The following is a 21,354-nucleotide window of genomic DNA, read 5'->3' as shown; positions in this document are numbered from 1 at the left end:
TTACTGGGCCATTTCTCACACACCTTGTGAGATACATTTGTGGAAGTGCTGCCAGAGATTCCATAGGAGACCCGGGCCGTCCTCTCCCAGGTAGTGAAAGATGGGAAAGATGCAGCAAAGTTCACCATTAGGTATGGCCTGGACACAACTGACTCGCTGGGCAGAGCGGTTTCGTCGATGGTGGACCACGCCTGGTTGAGAACATCTGGCTTTTCGGGGATGTCCAGGCAAACCTTATGGCATGGCCTTTGCTGGGATTTGCGTGTTTGGCGCAAAGGCAGACTCTGCGCTGGAGAGTTTAAGGACTGTCGGGCTATGGTCTAGTCCTCTGGCCTCTTGGTAACCACTTGTCCACCATCTGCCTTTCACCCCTTTTATGGCTACGGAAGGGGCTTACCACTGTGCCAGCCCTATGCCAGCCACCGTCCTGTGCAAGCTCCCCAAGCTATGTGAGGACGTGGGCATGGTGTTTTCAGACCTAGAGGGTCTGGAAGCCAGAAGTCGTCCGCAACCCAGCCCGCGGCAGCTGCAGCCTCCAAGCCACCCCTAGCAGTGGTGGCTGGTGAAGTTTAGGAGTGGTGGGGCTGGGCTGGGGTAGGGTGTTGCCAGGCCATTGAGGGTTCACGTTAGGTGGCACAACATTTTTGGGGAGTTGTCACTGTACTTGACGGCACAAGGTTGTTAAACATGAAATTATGACTGATTCGCTCTCTTGTCATTTAAACCGCTGACGTGTAGGCTGCACATGTTATTCACCCATGTCCTCATTAATTTGTTCCGTAGCACTTAACCAAATACTGCCCAAAATTTGCATCAGGCTGACGCAACCTTTGCGTAACCCACCACTCATCTGTTTTAACTAAGCACCATTCTGCCCCTCAGCCCCTTGCAATATCCCTTGCCTACATGCATATACAAATGTCAAAGCCCAAACTTCAGTGCCAAGGTGCCACTGAAGGTTCGCGATGGGCGCTTATAGTCTCTGGGTGTTACCAATTCGAAGTGCTTTGTGTCTTCTCTCTGATTTGCATGCACTTTGCGCTACATCAAAACTGCAGGAAAATACACGTAAAGTTAAAGCCTTAACTTAAAGAAAGACAAATGGATACCCATTTACTGGCTGATTTGTACAATGTGAAACCAGAGGACCTGGGTAAATCGCGACTTCTCTGCTTACAGTGCATAATCACTGATGTTTCATGGTAAAAACTATCACTTTGGATAATTTGTTCTCAGTGCAGCTGTCGCAGACGCCGTACTTTTGGCTGTTCCAACAGGTCCCAGAGAGTGTCTGGAGTCAGCTTCAGAGAAGCTGACTGTCTACATAGTAGCTTGCTGTTAGAAATGGGGTTTTTGGTTGGCAGTCAGGTTGCCCTCTGTCCAAGCAAGAACCCTCACTCTAGTCAGGGTAAGTCACACACAATCCAAAATCAGCCTGTGCTCACCCTCCGGTAGCTTGGCACGAGCAGTCAGGCTTAACTTAGAAGGCAATGTGTAAAGCATTTGTGCAATAAATCATACAATACCATAGCATAACACCACAAAAATACACCACACAGTGTTTAGAAAAAAATATATAATATTTATCTGGGTATCTTCAGGTCAAAACGATCAAAGTTGCAATATGAATTTGTAAAGATATCACTGAAAAGTGATCTAAAGTGTCTTAAGTCTTTAGAAAGTAAACAAAGTCTCTTTCAAGCACAAGTACCTGGTTGGGAGTGGAAAAATCTCCTCAGAGGGCCACAAGAGAAGAGGTGCGTGGAAAAAGGGTGTGTGCGTCGATTTCTCCCCAGCACACACGGACTTGCGTCGTTATTTTCCACGTGGGGAAGTCGGCGTCGTTTTCTGGCGCGCGGACAGTCTCTTTCTGTGGATCGCGGGGATTACCAGATGTCCCGGGTCTGTGCGTGGATTTTCCTGCTTGTTCTCCGGCTGCGCGTCGGTCTGCGGGGCTGCGCGTCGAAATTACGATCTCACGGCAGGCGTTGCGTCGATTTCTCCTCTAGACTTCGATCTGCGGGGCTGCGCGTTGAAATTACGATCTCACGGCAGGCGTCGCGTCGATTTCTTCTCTAGAGGTCGGGGCGGCGTCGTCCTTGCGAGGCCGTGCGTCGGATCTTCGATCGTCCCAAGAGCGTCGCGTCGATCAGCGTCTGTGTGGCATTTTTCTCGCCGCAAAACAAGCTGTGCGTCGAAATTTTCGGCGCACGGAGCGTCCAAGTAAAAGAGAGAAGTCTTTTTGGTCCTGAGACTTCAAGGAACAGGAGGCAAGCTCTATCCAAGCCCTTGGAGAGCACTTTCACAGCCAGACAAGAGTTCAGCAAGGCAGCAGGGCAACAGCAAGGCAGCAGTCCTTTGTAGAAAGCAGACAGGTGAGTCCTTTGAGCAGCCAGGCAGTTCTTCTTGGCAGAATGTAGTTTCTGGTTTAGGTTTCTTCTCCAGCAAGTGTCTGATGAGGTAGGGCAGAGGCCCTGTTTTATACTAAGTTGTGCCTTTGAAGTGGGGGTGACTTCAAAGAGTGTCTAAGAAATGCACCAAGCCCCCTTTCAGTTCAATCCTGTCTGCCAGAGTCCCAGTAGGGGGTGTGGCAGTCCTTTGTGTGAGGGCAGGCCCTCCACCCTCCCAGCCCAGGAAGACCCATTCAAAATGCAGATGTATGCAAGTGAGGCTGAGTACCCTGTGTTTGGGGTGTGTCTGAGTGAATGCACAAGGAGCTGTCAACTAAACCTAGCCAGACGTGGATTGAAGGGCACAACAAGATTTTAGTGCAAAGAAATGCTCACTTTCTAAAAGTGGCATTTCTAGAATAGTAATATTAAATCCGACTTCACCAGTCAGCAGGATTTTATATTACCATTCTGGCCATACTAAATATGACCTTCCTGCTCCTTTCAGATCAGCAGCTGCCACTTCAACAATGTATGAGAGCAGCCCCAATGTTAGCATATGAAGGGAGCAGGCCTCACAGTAGTGTAAAAACGAATTTAGGAGTTTTACACTACCAGGACATATAACCACACAAGTACATGTCCTGCCTTTTACCCACACAGCACCCTGCTCTAGGGGTTACCTAGGGCACACATTAGGGGTGACTTATGTATAGAAAAAGGGGAGTTCTAGGCTTGGCAAGTACCTTTAAATGCCAAGTCGAAGTGGCAGTGAAACTGCACACACAGGCCTTGCAGTGGCAGGCCTGAGACAAGGTTAAGGGGCTACTGAGGTGGGTGGCACAACCAGTGCTGCAGGCCCACTAGTAGCATTTAATCTACCTGCCCTAGGCACATGTAGTGCACTCTACCAGGGACTTACAAGTAAATTAAATAGTCAATCATGGATAAACCAATCAGTAGTACAATTTACACAGAGAGCATATGCACTTTAGCACTGGTTAGCAGTGGTAAAGTGCCCAGAGGTCAAAAGCCAACAACAACAGGTCAGAAAAAATAGGAGGAAGGAGGCAAAAAGTTTGGGGATGTCCCTGTCAAAAAGCCAGGTCCAACACTTGCAAACTGTCCTCAAGCATACCGTGCCTGGCAGACTAAGCAGGTTTGTCTCAATGCAACTGGCTTACCTATAGGATAGCTCAGGGTGTTAAGAGACCATGCTTTTTGTCATAGCACCCAGTTTTCAGTTTCGAACTCTGCTCTTCTACAGCTTTTTTTGTGAGGGTGAAACATTGGAGATTATTTAAGGCACTGTCCCCCAGAACACTGGAGCATGTGATCTCTTTTGGCTGCAGTAGTGATGTAGGTTCCAGACGTGAACGGACCATTACTTTTTAAATAGCAATCGTCTGGAAAATATCGGCAATGAGATCCTCTCCCCAAAATAAAGGTGGTGATTATATGCCAGGACCTTATCACAGATCGCAAGGCACATAGCTTCCTAAGTCACTTGTTTTAAAAGATTACCTTTTGGTTTTATTTTTTTGCAGTTTTATATAGCGCAAGGTATTTCAGCGCTCTATATGAGAAACTGTTATATTACACAATTCATTCCTTTTTCATTTTAGGCACAGATGAAGTGATTAGGCTAAACTTGCTTCTTACCTAGATCATGCCCAGTTCAGCTGCTAAGTTTTTCACTTGCTTCACACGGTTGGGATTGTGGGGCACCATCTGGACTGGAGGGAAGCTCCTTCAACTTAAAGGTTTAACTAGACTAATGTACGACCTTCTCTGTACGGCACGGGTCTGCTCTTTGGCAGTTAATCATCAGAGCTTAATGGCGTCCGATATTCACTGCAGCCTGGGAAGCCTACACCTACGCAGTGTATCTTCCTGCCTGTAGCCTCTACCCCACCCCTTCCCAACTCGTCACAGGGTGGGACCCTGTCAGGAGTTGAGTAAGGGTGGGGTGACCATGCTGTCCACTCACTGATTGACATGAAGCTCCGGCTCTAAAGGGCTCCAGACTAATACGCCCAGGGCTAATTGTAAACCCATGTCATCAGGGGGTGGAGACTGGCACTGAAAACTATTTATGTCAGCCCGGCATATACTGTAGCTTTTGGGGGCCGCAGTTTTAGTGTCACTGCAACAAAAAGCACAGTGAATGGCACTGTGAAGCAGGCTGCAGCCTCAGTCCCCAGCAAGACAAAGTGTGTAAATGTGATTTCGAAACAGTTTTTACCCTTAACAATTACTTTCATTTGTTACATGCCCTGTGGGGGGTGAAAGTAAAGGGGGCGGAGCCCTGATGCCCTCGATAAGAAACCGCCGCTGGCCCCTAGTCAGCAGAACCATTTTTGCCCAGTTGGAGGGAGAATTCTGTATCCTCTCCTCTACTGAGAGTCCATCACATCAGACACTTGGGTTCCGCAGATCATTCGGAAACCCCATGCCCTGCTTTTTCAATCCTCTCCTCCCCCAATACCGCCAATATTCGAAGGATCATTTGTCTCTGGTCTGAGAGGAAGTTATAGCTTTGGGTCAGGGGAGCCATAGAAAGGGTCCCGATATCAGAAGTAGGCAGTGGTTGTTATGCCCGCTACTTTCTGATACCCAAAAAGAACAAGGGTCTTCACTCTATTCTAGACCTGTGGTCCGTCACTGTCTTCCTCAAGAAGGAGAAGTTCAAGATGTTCACGTTGACTCAGGTCTTGTCTTCCCTAGACCTAGAATACTGGTTGGTAGCGCTGCACTTACAGGTTGCATATTTTCACATGCCCATCTTGCTTGCCCACGTGTTATCTGCAGTTCACGGTAGGCCAAGAGAACTTTCAGTACACTTTGCTTCCATTTGGTGTTCTCAGTGCCCCTCAGGTGTTCACAAAGGTAATGGCGGTGGTTGCAGGTCATCTGCGCAGGTTGAGGGTTTCAGTTTTCCCCTACCTTGACTACTGGCTGTTGAAGGTGGACTCCCACCAGATTGTCGTCTCCCACCTCCAGACTACAGTGGACCTCGTGTATTTGCTGGGGATCATTATAAACGTGCCAAAGTCACACTTGACTTCCTCTCAAACACACTCTTACAGGAGCTGTTCTGGACACGGTGCAGTGTTGGGCTTATCCTCTGGAGCAGCAAGTCCAGGATATTCAGGTTATGATGCAGATGTTTCGGCCTCTATCCTGGGTTTTGGTGAGACTGACTCTGAGGCTGCTGAGCCTCATGGCCTCCTGCATCCTGCTGGTAAATCATGCCAGACGGCATATGCAGGCTCTGTAGTGGGACATGAAGGTCCAGTTAGCGCAACATCAGGGAAATCTCTCCGACATGTTCCAGATCTCGGAGGGAACTGCAAAAGACCTGCAGTTGTAGATTACAAACCGCATTTGGGTCAAAGGCAGACACCTCTTCCTTTCCCAACCAGACCTCACAGTAGTGACAAATGCATCACTTCTAGGATGGAGCAGCCATCTCGGAGAGGTGGAGATCATAGGAGACTGGTTTTCAGGGGAATCTGGACTCCACATCAATCTGCTGGAGCTCCGGGCGATCCTGCTGCATTGAAAGCATTTCTTCCCTCTGTTGAGTGGAAGTTAGTGCAGGTGTGCACGGACAACACCACCGCCATGTGGTACTACAACAAGCAGGGCAGGGTGGGGTTGTGGACTCTGTCAGGAGGCGATGGGTCTCTGAACACGGCTGGAACAGCAGGGCATAACCCTGGTGGTTCAACACCTGGCAGGTACTCTAAACGCTAGGGTGGACGAACTCAGCCCAGCAGTTCTGAGAGCCTTGGTTAGATCTGTTCGCCTCCGAAGAGAACACGCAGTGTCCGCAGTAATGTGCATTGGCGTTTCCAAGGCGGCAATCGCTCAGCAATGCTTTTCATCGTGAGTGGCGCTCAGGCCTTCTGTACGCCTTTCTGCCCAGACCTCTCCTGTCCAGAGTTTTCAAGAAGATCAAGAACTACCAAGCCCAAGTAATCCTTGTGGCTCCAGACTAGGAAAGGTGAGTCTGGTATCCCAAGCTTCTGAAAATGAGCATAAATCCTCTGATCACGCTGTCCCTTCTAGAGGATCTTCTGTAGCAACAGCAGGGGAGGGTTCTCTACCTGACCCTGTCAACTCTGCACCTTCATGCGTGGAGATTGAGTGGCGACAGTTGATAGCCTTCAACCTTCCTCCCGAATCTGTAATGTTATTCTGACAGCCAGGTGTTTCTCCACAAAAACAGTACACGCCTGCTGTTGGCAAAAATGTGTAAAGTATTATACAGAGAAGTCTATAGATTCTCTTTCTGCTTCTCTCTCTGACGTTCTTCTTTTCATTCTGTACCTTGCCCAGCAGGTTTCTGCTCTGGGCACCATTAATGGCTATCTGTCTGCTCTATCCGCTTTTCTGTAACTGCCTGACCAAGGGTCTTGTACATATATTTCCACCTTCGCCCTTTATTATACCTCTGTGCGACCTGAACCTGCTTCTTACATTTCTGATGTGTGCTCCGTTTGAGCCACTTCATAACTGACCCTCAGGCTGCTCACCATCAAGTCAGCCTTTATTGTGGCCATAACATCTGCCAGAAGGGATAGTGAGCTTCAGGTCTGGTCATCCAAGCCTCCATATCTCATAGTGTTTCCAGATAAAGTGGTGCTTTGCACCCATGCCTCTTTACTCCCAAAGGTGGTGACCCCATTTCATTCGGGACAGACTGTCACCCTACCCCCCCCCCCGCATCCCTCTAAGGAAGAGGAGCAACTCTACCGACTGGGCCCAAAAAGCGCATTGTTCTACCTTGACCGCACAAGAGTTCCGGGTGGACGACCAACACTTTGTGAGATACAGAAAGTAACCATTTCCCGTTGGGTCATTCTCTTTATAAAAATCTGCTGTGCTCTGGCCAAAAAGTAGCCTCCTGAGGGCCCATTCCACCAGGGGTGAAGCTGCGACCGCGGCGTTGGCATGTGGCGTCCCAGTCCAGGATATCTGTCAGGCAGCAACATGGGCATCTCTGCACATGTTTGAAAAATACTGCCTGGACAGTCAAGTCCACCGAGACAAACATTTCGCCCGTTCGGTTCTGCAGGACTTCTTAGTCTAGTTAAATTGGTCCAGAGCCCACCGCCAGGATGGTATGGCTTGGGTATCTACTCAAAGGTAAGGAATCTGCAGCTAGAAGTCTATCAGATGAATAAGTTACTTACCTTCGGTAACGCATTATCTGGTACAGACATAACTAGCCGCAAGTTCCTTACCCCAACTCATGCCTCCTCGCTCTGCGGACAGATTTCTAGGGTTAGGGTCAATCGTTTTCAGGGCCCTAGTTTAATGGCTCTGCGCTCTTAGTGTGGAAAGTTGTGAAAAAAGTAACTGACATCCGTGCGCCTATGTAGGTGACTGCAATGTCCAGCACTGACGACGCCACGTGGATCGAAACAGAGCCACCCAACAGGCCACGGAAGGGTATTGCTCAGGCAAAAGTTTCCGGATCCAGTCTGATGCCTACGGAAATTCAAAGGTAAGGAATCTGCAGCTAGGTATAGTGTCTACCTGATAATGCGTTACTGAAAGTAAGTAACTTGTTCTTTAAAGGACAGCAACACTCTTTCTTTCTTCACATTGCTTCACATTTATGTCAGGTACCCCGAAATACAATATTTTCTTCAAACAACTGTTAAACACCTTCCTGGGTGACCTCGGAGGTGGCTTAGAAATGCGCTATAGCTCTTTCTTAGCAGTGCTAGAATTCTTTGTATTTTTTAAGTAGGTCAACCATGGAATCCTCGAATAGAGACTGAGTTGCTTATTGTTTGTAGGCCATAGGAATCTCTCTTCTTTCCGGTTAATTGACTTGTTAAGTAGTGTTAGATATACATCTTCCACGCCCTCAACGTTCACCCCTGTGCTAGCCTTACCCCTTCATCCCTCTCTGTTGTCTGAGATTTGTACATGAAACTATTCTGTGACCTGTTGTAAGACGTTCGCATGCAACTGTGTTGTATATTGCTGTTATAATTTGTATATTCCTCCTTCCCTCCCTCCCATCCTTTGAGTGTTCTAAGCACAGCAACCGTTTAGAATGTTGTCTAGAAGTTGAAATAAAGTAGGAGCGGCAGTTGGAGTTGACTGAACGGAGATTGGAGGCACAAATTCTCTCTCAAATAAACTTACCTTACACTTGCCTCCATGCAAGTTACTTCAAATTTGGTCATGAGGATAGGATGCTGTGCTGGGGACAGTTGTGTTGTGCCTCCACCCCAGAGATGCAGCTATCTGCCAGTCCGTCCCGTCTTCCAGTACTAACTGGTCTTCTGTGGTAGTCTCTCTGGAATGGTTCTTGTGTGAGTGCCTGGTGGTTCGAGTAAAAAAAAAAAAAAAAGAAGGCTGAGGCACCCTTGATGTGGCAGCATGCCGAGGACATTCCCAATTTCACCTCGATACGGTGCATTGTCAGTATAAAAATAAGGAGAAGCTTAATCCTTTGTGCTTGTCGTGCTCTTTTCCATTAGCCAGCACCACCGAGGGAACCGGGTGCAGACGCGGAAGGACACTGGAATCTGCTGTGGCAGCGCATTGGTTGCTGCGAGGAGTTTTGCCCCCACGTCAGGCTCTTATGCAGTTGGAAGTGCTGTACACCATGAACGCTGCTGGCTTGGAAACTAACATGCGACGCGGCGGGAGCTTTAACTCAGTTGGCTTGTGGTGCTGAAGCGTCACACTGCGAGAGCTCTGCTAGCCTGTGAAAACATAATTAGGCTCCACATTGGGCCACTTAAGCTTCTGTTTGGGCTCTTAAGCTGTGTTTTGGACAGTTTAAGCTCCATTTCTCAACATACGAGTGGAAGCATAGATGTTCTCTACGCTGCTGAGATTTTACTTGACCAGTTAGACACATCAGCGTATGTGGTATGCGAGTACTGAATATCTATGAAACTTTAGGGGGTATTTTCTAATACCATGTGATCTCATAATAATTTCTATCTGTTTTGATTGTCTAAGGGCATCTTTGATACGTATTTAATATTAACCATTACTCTTATACTTTACTTATATTTATTTTTTGGTCTCTAATTGTTTGTGTGTGTGTATATATGTGTGTGTATATATATATATATATATGTATATATATATACACACACACAAACAAACACACACTTAGAGACCAAAAAATAAATATAAGTAAAGTATAAGAGTAATGGTTAATATTAAATACGTATCAAAGATGTCCTTGGACGTCTTTGCGTCATTAGTACACTTTGACTAATTAGTCTCATATAAGGTATATATATATCCTCCCTTATATGAGACTAATTAGTCAAAGTGTACTAATGACGCCAAGTTGCAAGAAAAACTATTGACTGAAAATCTTGATTCACCTGAAGCACTAAGCATAGCCAAAAGCATTAAGCATACAGTCATTTGCATTAAAGAAATTAATGTCCTAGGAGCAACATAGTCAGTGTTAGTATTTACAATATATCGGAATCTGGCGACCCTAAAGGTCCTGTACAAAAAGTAGTATGCAGGAATTGTAACCAGAAAGGGTGCTTTGCGAAAGTATGTAGAGAGGCAGAGGGAACAAGAATGTACACATCATTACTAATGATGAGATAGAAAAGGTAACATTCATCTTCTAAATGAACACAATGAGTACGGATCCTGAACTTGCATATCCTGCACGTGACATAAGCCTAGGCGGGGCACCATTCAAAGTTTTTGCAGACTCTTGTATGTTTTTTTACCTTAACTGATGACATAACATTTCAGAAAGAATTTCCTTGCAAGAATTATACTTTTATGTCAACTGATATTACACCGGGAAGGGGAAGGGTATATCAATGATCCCATTCCCTTGGTGGGCCTGGTAATGATGCACATTACCTTCAAGAGAAGAACAACATTGGGAAAAGTATACATTTTTAAAGGAGTGTCAAATCTACTTGGTTGGAGAATCAAACTTGAGCCAAATGCTGTTGAGCAAGTTTTTCGGTACAGTAGATCTGTCACAGGAATAGAAAAGATTTGAAGAATTTCCTGAGGTATTCTATGAAAAGCTGGGTTTGTTAATGCACTTCGTGCATAAAATCAAGTTGAACTAAAATGCAATTCCTGTAGTACACAAGGCACAATCAATTCGGTTATTAATAAAAGAACCTCTTAGTATGGAACTTGACATGCTAGAATCACAAGGAGTCATTGAAAAAACGGAATCCTCAACGTCTTTGGCCCCAGTAGGGATGGCCTCAAAAGAGGAAGGCAACAGCATAAGATTTAGGGGGTCATTATTACCCTGGCGGTCAGAGACCGTCGGGGTTAATGTGGCATCCGTACCGCCAACAGGCTGGCGGTACGGGGAGCCGTATTACGACCGCGGCGCTACGCACCGCCGGGGCCGGCGGTTTCCCGCCGTTTTAGCCCCGGCGGTGATAATCCGCCAGGGCAGGGCTGCAAGCAGCGCTGCCCTGGGGATTATGACCCCCCTACCGCCAGCCTGCTTCTGGCAGTTTGCACCGCCAGGAAGAGACTGGCGGTAAGGGGGCCCCTGGGGGCCCCGTGGCATGGGCAGTGCAGGGGCCCCCTAACAGGGCCCCGGGCAGCTTTTCACTGTCTGCATAGCAGACAGTGAAAAGCGCGACGGGTGCTACTGCACCCGTCGCACGGCCGCAACACCGCCGGCTCCTATGTTGCGGCCTCATCCCCGCTGGGCCGGCGGGCGTAAACTTGGTTTGCGCCCGCCGGCCCAGCGGGGATGTCGTAATGGGGTCCGTGGGAGTGCGGCCGCATTGGCGGCCGCACGGCGGTTACCGCTTCGTAATGACCCCCTAAATGTGGACCTCAGGGACTTGACCTCAAATGAATGTGTAAACAGACATCCTTTACCAAAAATTAACCAAATGTTGAGCTTCATACATGATGCATATTTTTTTAGTATCTTAGATCTTTCTTCTGCCTGTCACCAAATAGCTCTCCACCCTGAATCCAAATTACTCACTTCCTTCATAACACCTTTTGGACTTATCAGTTCTGAAAGGTGCAATTTGCGTTGGCATCAGCGGCTACTGTTTTCCAGCAAATTATGCAACTTGTAGTACAAAGTATAAAAAGTGTCCTATGTTTCCTGGAAAACATATTAATCCAGGGGTCTCAAACCTTTCTGTAATAGGAGCTACTTGTGTTCCTTGAAAATACCCTTAAACTATTTTTAGTATTTGAGATGTCGTGGTAGTAGTATAAGACAAGATTACATTAGTGGACACCATATGCAGGATTACGGCAGTGATCACCTCAGTGCCACAGACATGGCTGCCAGCAGTATTGGGTAGGACATAGCCATAGCTGCAATGCTTCAAGCACCAAGTTCATAATCCGAGTAAAGTGTCTCCCCAACACTGTTCAGTTTTAGCTCTTCTTTACTTGTAGGGATCGTGCTAATTTAACAGTCTTTCACTTTGTACTTGGGTTGTAGTCTGTCTATGTATGGGGCTATTACATGGGTTTGCAAGAAACTAAACACTAATGCTGCAAGGCAGGTGGAAAGTTCTAGAATAATTGGTTGGGGACGTGTGCTGGACAAGATTTGGGGGTGTATATCATGTTCACCCTAATAGTATTTATAATTTCTAAAATATTTGTTATTCTGATTGTAGTTTTTACTTGCATGATTTGCAGTAGAATAGCGTATAAATACTAATTATTACGCAGTGCAAAATATTGTGTGCAGTGATTGTTTGACAGGTTTTTTGAATTCTAAAAAAACTCATTACTGCAGTATGCTCAATTCAGGTTGTGGTGAGAAACACCTGGCCATTTTCTCCACAAAGGCAAAACTACCCGTTTGTGACCTTAGGAAATTTGTGGCTCTCGGGAAGCATGCTGCACTAGTGGCATGGCCTAGTGGTCATGATGAATTATGGACTCCTACTGGGCACTCCGGGCTTTGCCATCTTCTTCTTCTGCATTATTCTATAATGCTTTAACAATACAGAGGAAGCCCTGCATACTTATCCTAGCGAAGCACCCTGCACTTCTACTAATGTAGGTGACACCCCCGGTGGACCTGACTTTAATTTGTACGGGGTTGGGAAATCCTGACTGCTTGCATGCTAGGGTTATCGGAGAGCGAATCCATCTGTTCAGAATCTGAACTATGGGTTTCAGTCCCCTTTTAGCGGGTCCAAAATTGACAAAAATAGAGGAGAAGGATTCAATTTCCGAGTCACTATTCAAATAGAGCACCCCAGCCAGAGGGCGAAGACTAACCTCTTGAAGGACAAATTCACTTCAGGAATAAAGGAGGGACCTGGCTGAAGAACGAGTCTCATCAAAAACTTAAAATGGATCTCTACATTTATAATGATTAAGTGTAACTAAGCATAGAAAAGAGGCATGGGATGTAAAACTCCCTGGGAGAGATGATGGTAGGTGAATGAGAGCACAAGGACAAACAAATTAGTGGTAGGATCAAGCGCACCGAGAACCTCAGAAGCCAGAGAGGATGCTAGAAGATGTGGGCAGAGCTAAGGGCCGAGAGGAGAGAAATACTGAAAGAAAAACTAATACCCGTATTCCGTTTTGACATAGTGATGATATGCACCTTAACATGCATCACAGGCTGCAACCACAGTAATGAAGGTATTAATGGCAAAATATCCATTTTGTAAAATAAAATGTTTAGCTCCTCTAAAAATCTTACTAGTCAGAGTTGTGTTTTGACATTGAAATTTGATTTATTGTGTATTCTTAAATATGGTAATAATTTTTCATATAACTATAAAATGTAATGCAGAAAAATCATTTTTTGAAAATGTGATATTTGACTGTTGCACACAGGTGAAATTTATTCACGATCAATGCTCGGCCCGGCCAAAATATCGAGGTTTCTTCCATGGAGTTCGAGAGATCATACGAGAACAAGGTATGCAAATTGTTTTTAACAGTGCATATTCCTTCTCCAGCCATACTTTCTTTACCACAGAGAAAGCTTAAATTGATGGAGGGGAGCCAATGTAACTAGGAGAAAAGTAATACAAAGGAACAAATAGAGTACAATAATATGTCCTCTGAGAAATGGTTGTATGTACTTTTTGAATAAAACAGCTTGTTGAATACTAAATTGGGGAAACCATTTCTCCAGACCTGTTTTCTTCAAAGACAAATTGACTTTACCAAATTCTCAGAACCAGCTGAATAATTTTTATGTCTAAATTGATTACAATTAGTTGTTTTTCTTTTTTTTTAACAAAAGATCACATAGATCTGTTTTCCTGGAATGTATCCACCCTGATCCAACTGCTGCAGTGTTCTTCCTAGAACATGTTCTGACGTGCTGACCCCACTCTTGTCACTGTATTAGACTTTTCTCGAAGTTATTTCTGTAGTTTGCTGGTCTGGTATTGGGGAGATGGGTAGTGACCAGAGGCAACCACACAGCCCTTTGTTCCCTTGCAATATTTTTCCTCTTAACCTTATTGCTTATTCCATCCCAGCTCCGACTCCCCCTCTATCCCTCCCTGTTAATGTTTTTTTTTGTTCTTTTAAATGATTCTTGAGGGGTACTAAAACTATGCCTATTTCCCACACCCTTGCTTTACTGACTTCACGTTGATTTTTTATTTTTTTTTCCTTTGCCCCATCCGTCATCATCATCATTTTTGTCCCCATTTTAGCCCCAGTGTTGCTTCCTCAATTCCTGCTCCTTTGTCTACCCTTTTCATTTCTTGCATTTAGTTTAGTCACAGTAGAACTGGAAAACTACTTTATATGTTTCTTTTTGGAAAAAAGAAACACCTTTGCATCATCTTTCTATGTCTTACTTTGGAACTGAGGTGTTTTTTGGGATTCATTTTTCAACTTACCAGGTTCCAAACGTTTTCCTACATTTTTCACGATTTTGGCAACAGTGAAGTTTACCGTATCTGATAGACTATTCGCTGCAGATTCCTTACCTTAGAATTATCCAGGCATTGGACTGGATTCTGAAGTTTTTTGGGAGCAGTACCCCTGTGCACTGGTAGGTGGCGTTGTCCACGGCAGAAGTGATCTCTTTGACACCTATATAGGTGCCACCCAGGCATGCCGACGTCCGTTCTTTTCTTTCCGTGCCAGCCAGCGCAGATCTAGGAAGAGCTATCCCTTCATTTGCTTTTTAACTGAACTTTTTTTTAGGTTTTCCTCCTCGTGTGGCAGTATGTTATCAAGGAAGGTCACAAGACTGGTTGCAGAGTCGGAGGTCAGCGTCGCCCAACCCCTCATGCAGCTGCATGCTCCAAGCCCTCCTAATCTGCCCTTATACCTGGTGGCGGCAGGATGTTCATCTGCTCCAGTGGCAGACCATAACTTTGGACAGGTGGACTTTGCAGTTGGTCTGAAAGGGCTACTCCCTCCCTTTTCCGACTACTCCAAAGGAGAAATTAAAAATGATCATCTGATTCTGTCTGCTCTAGACCCTGGAGACTGAATGGCTGCGTTGGATTTGCTGGAGATATATATTCATAATCCCATCCTGCCTGCCCACAGATGTTATCTGGGATTCATGGTCGGCCGCGAGCACTTTCAGTTTGCTGTGCTCTGTTTTGACTTGACCAGCACCCCTTGGGTGTTCACTAAGGTGATGGTGGTTTTCAGCTCATCTGTGGAGATCAGAGGTGTCAGTCTTCCCCCAATCTAAACCACTGGCTGTTGAAGGTGGGCTTACTCCAGGCTGCCGTCTTCCACCTCCAGACTACGGCAACACTCTCGCTGGGGTTCACTATAAGTGTGCTGAAGTCACACCGGACTCTCTCTCACATGCTCCCTTTCATCTTAGTTGCTCTGGACATGGTGCAGTTTCGGGCTTATCTTCCCGAGCTGTGAGTCCAGGATATGATACCGATGTTTTAGTTTCTATCCTGTAGTCACTTCTGGGATGGGGTGGCCATCTGGGAGAGGTGGAGATCAGAGGACTTTGGTCTCCAGCAGAACCCTGACTCCACATCAGTCTGTTGTTGGGCGATCCGACTAGCAATGAAGGCCTTCCTACCTTTCATCAAGGGGAGGCTAGTGCAGGTATTGATGGGCAACACCACTGCCATGTGCGACAGCAACAAACAGGGCGGGGTGGGGTAGTGGTCCCTGTGTCAGGAGGCTGGGCATCTCTGGACATGGCTGGAACATCAGTGCATTTCCCTGGTGGTTCAACACCTGCCGGGTTCTCTGAACTCCAGGGCGGACAAACTCAGCCTCAGATGCTTAGTGGATCACAAATGGTGTCTCAATCCAGAGGTGGCGCAAGGTCAGTTTCAGCAGTGGGGAGAGCCTTGGTTAGATCTGTTCGCTTATGCAGAGAATGCGCAATGTCAGCAGTTTTGTGTGCTGGAGTTTCCAAGGCATATCTCACTAGGTGACGCTTTTTGTCTAGAGTGGAGCTCAGGCCTCCTGTACACCTTTCCGCCCATACCACTCCTGGCCAGAGTTCTAAAGAAGATCAAGAACGATTGGGCCCAAGTCATCCTTGTGGCAAGCATTGAGCACAGAGAATCTGGTATCCTGAGCTACTGATCATGCAATCAGTCCTCTGATCAAGCTGACCCTTCGGGAAGATCTTCTGTTGCAGCAGCAAGGGAGGGTCCTCCACCTGAACCTGTCCAGTCCCCGCCGCCTTGCGTGGATATTGAGGGGTGGCAGTTGACAGCCTTTGACCTTCCTCCCAAAGTCTGTGATGTTATCTTGGCAGCCAGGCGAGGTGTCCTCCACCAAGACGGTATACTCCTGCTGTTGGAAGAAATTTGTGTTTTGGTGTTCTGACGGAAATGTTGATTCCCCTTTCTGCCCTTCTTTTTCAGGTTCTTCTATTAATGCTATCTCTTGCTCAGCAGGGCTCTGCTCTGGACACTCTTAAAGGTTCTCTTTCTGCTACCTCTGCATTCCTCAGATTAGAGCCCTCTCTTTTCAAATGTACTATTACACAAAGGTTCTTCAAAGATTTAGTTCATTTTTTCCCCTTTCTCCTTTTATCATGCCTCATTGGGACTTGAATCTAGTGCTTACATTCTTAATGTGTGCTCTCTTTGAGCTGTTCCACAATTGTCATCCTGCAGTTACTCACCATCAAAACTGCTTTCCTCGTGACTATAACATCTGTCCAACGAGTTACTGAGCTACAGGCCTTACTCTGTAAGCTGCCGTATGTATCCATCCATCCTGACAAAGTGGTGCTTTGTACATGGGCCTCCTTTCTTCCAAATGGGCTCACGCCCTTTCATGTAGGTCAATCCATCACCCTGCCTGCTTTCTGTGCTGCCCCTCATCCTTCCAAGGATGAGGAGCATCTCAATCGTCTGGACCCCAAATGAGCACTGTCATTCTACCTTGACGCATTTTGGAATTTCTGGTGGACGATCAACTCTTCGCGGGGTATGTGGGAGCGAAAAAGGGTTGTGCTGTGCAGAAAAGGATAATCTCCTACCAGCACGCAGGGGTACTGCTCACGAAAAATCTTCCAGATCCAGTCTGATGGGAATCTGCAGCTAGATGTAGTCTTTAGCAGATAAGGCGTTACCAAAGGTAAGTAACCTGTTTTGTAGATGCCCACATTTGGTGTTCTCCAGATGATGTTTCCTACCTAATCAAATACTACTCTGAAACTTGCAACTTCTTTTCTCGAACTTGCTCTAAATAAACTGCTGTTGTTTCAATCGGCATATATTTTTCCTTTCCACAAACGCAGGAGAGAAAGAGAGACTCGCTCTTCCTCCCTTTCATTCTTCGTGATCTGATTGTAAAAGAAGCAAAATTGGCAAAGTTTTGTAGGGCTGTTTTATTTTCCACCAAGCCTAACTCTTCCACAGTTCCCATGCTTCTTTCCACTAATTTTCATATATAAACACGTACAATTTCTGCAACATTTCTACTGATGTCATAAGCTATTGCATTGGAGTTGTCAAAAAGCATTTGAGTGTGTAGTGCATTGGATTCAAGAGTTTGCCTTTTCACAGAGGCTACATTTTATTCTAGGTCTGCGTGGAACGTATCAGGGAGTAACAGCTACGGTTCTGAAACAAGGATCCAATCAGGCCATCCGCTTCTTTGTGATGACATCCTTGCGTAACTGGTATACAGGTGAATATAAGAACAACATTGCTATAGTACTCATTGTTGCCAATAGAAACTTCACAAGAAGGTGCTTGTGTCACTGACCCTTGGCAGGAATTGACAGTGAGAGAGTTGAACTTTCTTCATTAATGAATGCAAAAAGTAATGGAGAGATAGAATGGAAAAATATGTTTGAATGCTCACTCAACAAAGATAAATGTAAAGCGCTGTGAACCAGAAGAAAACATTGGTAAGGAATGCATGTGAGCTTTTAATCGCAAAAAATCGCAAAAAATAGATAAACGTAATCAGGTTTGCAATTGTTGCCTAACCTACCTAAGAGATGTGTGATATTACTGAATGAGAAAAAGATATCTAGCAGGAAATTGTGTCCACTAGTATGAAGCATTTGCGTCCGCACAAGTGGCACTGTGTTAACTGTCTGCTGTTGTGCTTTCCCAAATGTGATTTATAGCACAGACTTGGGTTTTGGAAATGGTCCACTGTATAGTGAATTAGGACATCTGTGCCTTGGCAAAGCGTTTATGAGCTTGTGGCTCCAGTGCCAAGTAGGCACACTGAATGGTTTGTAAAAGTTCACATGGTCACAAAGTATTCCTTGCTGGCCACTACTGGGTGGCAGTAACATTTCACTATTTCTCTAGGCCTCTTCTCCCACCTGTCTTTGTCCATTGTTACCGTTTCACTGATGCCCATACCTGCAGATTATGAAGGTCAGTTTACCAGTCTGGCCATGTTCCAATAATTCATACCTTAGAAGAGCGGTCGGCGGCTGTTGGGGAACAATTTCTGTGGAGATTGGAAGAACCAAATATAGACAGATCCATCAAAGGAAGGAAAATGCAATGGAGAAAGGACATCTGCAAATAATTTTGAAGCCTAAAGAGGCAAAATGGAAAACACAGATCACCAAGGGCAACAAAAGAGAGATCTGTAGACAGTGCAGTAACTTGGGCCCAAAACAAAAGTCTTGCTTTGCAATATACGATGTAGAAAAGTGTACACAAAAGACTTCATACTTTTATTCATGATTTTCATATGAGGTAGTGAATATCTGGTGACCTGGTGAACAAATGAATCTCTTGCAGATTCACATGCAGAGGCTCTGGTCGTGGTCCACCAGATTCTGTGGTCACACATAAGTCATCTAGGTAGCTTGCAGGATATAGGAGCTGATGGCCTTACCAATTCTGTTTTATGTATGCTAAATCAATGAACTGGTTTTCCACTGTCAACATTTCAGATATCACTTTAGTCAGCCTCTTTTGGTGCAAATAATTCCTCTGGAGATAAAAATTACTTGGTTGAAAGGTTATAAATTTCTTTAGAAATTGGTGTCTCTGGGCTGGGGTGGGGGTGCCCTCCTTGCATAGATCACATCGCACTAGTGCAGGAACCTCTGGTTCCTGCTCTGGTGGGAAACCTCCCCCCCCCCCCCCCCCTGTCCAGCTCCTACCCTAGGAAAGTGCACAGAGCTCTGCCAGGTGGCCACTTGATCCTGCCATCTTGGCAACAAGATGTGCAGCGGCCCCTGCGAGCATCTGACTGTCTAGTTCAGGTGGGTGACGTCCTTGACCCCCTCCAATAGGTTGGTCACTGCAGATAGTATCCAACCCCCTTTTAGGGTTACTTAAGGGCTCCCCTGAGGGTGGGTACCTAGATTTGTCTGCAAGACTTCAGTAGCTGTCTGCAAGTCTCCTCTGCAAGACACTTCTTCAACCTGGACACCGGAACCTCTGCTGTACTTCAGAACACAAGAGCAAACTTGTAACCAATACGAGGGTACCTGCGGCAACTTGGTTTATTCTTTCTGCAAAGACTTCAGCAACCCTGTGGCCGTGCATCCTCCAGAGTTACTGGGACTGTGCCTGCACTTAGGAAGGCAAGAAGAACTCTCCCTTGGAGTGAAGGGTCACTCCCCTGCATCCACAGACACCTCAACGACGACAACCGACTTGTCGATTCTGCTGTCCCACAGACTCTGCCAGGCTCTGCAACACAGGTGGTTGTTCTATGCCTCTCCAGAGGTCAGATCTATCTTCCTTGAAACTGGGAAGTTTGTGGTCCCACGCTGGAGCTGCTTGGCTGGAACCCCTGTGCACCTTGTCTGCGTGTTGTTGCCAAGGCTTGTTGGGTCTTCAGTCCGAAGACCTCCTAGCTCCAGAAGCCCCAGCCTCCAGCACTCTCCAGCTCCAAGAACGATGTGCACCCTGCAACTCCTGCGACGTGGGCGTCCCACTTTGCTGTGCTGCTGAGGCCTGTAGGAAGGTAGCCTCTTTCTAGCCTTGTTACCCCCTCTTTTAGCCTGTTTGTGAGTATATGTCTGGGTGTTTTTACTGTCTCACTGGGATCCTGCTAGCCAGGGCCCCAGTGACCTAGTGGAAACCCTATGTTGTCAGTGTGTTTGATATGTGTCACTGGGATCCTTCTAGCCAAGACCCCAGTGCTCATAAGTTTATGCCCTGTATGTGTTCCCTGTGTGGTGCCTAACTGTATCACTGAGGCTCTGCTAACCAGGACCTCAGTGTTTATGCTCTCTCTGCTTTTAAAATTGTCACTGCGGGCTAGTGACTAATTTTACCAATTCTGATTGGCACACTGGAACACCCTTATAATTCCCTAGTATATGGTGCCTAGGTACTCAGGGTATTGGGGTTCCAGGAGATCCCTATGGGCTGCAACATTTCTTTTGCCACCCATGGGATTCCGACCCCCATACCGCCATCCTGTTCCTGGCGGTTTTGGCCGCCAGGCAGAGGATGGCGGTATGGGGTGTCGTGGGGCCCCAATGGCATGGGCACTGCAGGGGCCCCCGTAACAGGGCCCCACCAAGATTTTCAGTGTCTGCCATGCAGACACTGAAAATCGCGACGGGTGCTACTGCACCCGTCGCACCCCTTCCACTCCGCCGGCTCCATTCGGAGCCGGCATCCTCATGGAAGGGTGTTTCTTGCTGGGCTGGCGGGCGGCCTTCTGGCGGTCGCCCGCCAGCCCAGCGGGAAACCCAGAATAACCGCGGCGGTCTTTTGACCGCGCAGCAGTATTCTGCCGGCGGGACTTTGGTGGGCAGCCTCCGCCGCCCGCCAAAGTCAGAATGACCCCCTTAGTGTGTGCCCCCCCCTGCACTAGCCAAGGTGCCCCCACATTGTTCAGGGCAAATTCCCCAGACTTTGTGAGTGCGGGGACACCATTACACACATGTACTACATAAAGGTCACTACCTATAAGTAGCGTTACAATGATTACTCCGAACATGGCCATGTAACATGTCTAGGATCATGGAATTGTCACCTGAATACCATTTTGGTATTGGGGGGACAATTCCATGCATCTCCGGGTCTCCAGCATAGAGCCCCTGGTTCTGCCAAACAAATTTCCCGTGGTCTCCACTGCAGCTCCTGCTGCTGCCACCAACCCCTCAGACAGGTTTCTGCCCCCCTGGGACCTGGGCAGCCTGGTCCCAGGAAGGCAGAACAAAGGATTTCCTTTGAGAGGGTGTTACACCCTCTCCCTTTGGAAATAGGTGTGAAGGGCCTGGGAGGAGTAGCCTCTCCTGGCCTCTGGAAATGCTTTGAAGGGCACAGATGATGCCCTCCTTGCATAAGTCAGTCTACACCAGTTCATGGATCCCCCCAGCCCTGCTCTGGCGCAAAACTGGACAAAGGAAATGGGAGTGACCACTCCCCTGACCAGCACCTCCCAGGGGAGGTGCCCAGAGCTCCTCCACGGTGTCTCAGACCTCTGCCATCTTGGATGCAGAGGTGTGAAGGCACAATGGACAGCTCTGAGTGGCCAGTGCCAGCAGCTGACGTCAGAGACCCCTCCTGATAGATGCTTACTTTTCTCAGTAGCCAATCCTCTGTGGGCTATTTAGGGT

General features: G+C 46.9%; 1 protein-coding gene across 1 annotated transcript in view; it reads left to right on the top strand.

Moving 5' to 3' along the window:
- Positions 1-21,354, top strand: part of LOC138286580 (tricarboxylate transport protein, mitochondrial-like) — a 109,400-nt gene that overhangs the window by 69,163 nt on the left and 18,883 nt on the right. The window contains exons 5-6 of the mRNA XM_069226978.1: positions 13,218-13,302; positions 17,379-17,483. Coding sequence (XP_069083079.1) covers positions 13,218-13,302; positions 17,379-17,483 — 190 coding nt within the window. The remainder of the gene's footprint in view (positions 1-13,217; positions 13,303-17,378; positions 17,484-21,354) is intronic.

The sequence above is a fragment of the Pleurodeles waltl genome, chromosome 3_2 (genome assembly GCF_031143425.1).
Source record: "Pleurodeles waltl isolate 20211129_DDA chromosome 3_2, aPleWal1.hap1.20221129, whole genome shotgun sequence".
NCBI lineage: Eukaryota > Metazoa > Chordata > Amphibia > Caudata > Salamandridae > Pleurodeles > Pleurodeles waltl.
Note: the sequence above shows the minus strand (reverse complement) of the source record. Positions and strands in the feature narration are given on the sequence as shown.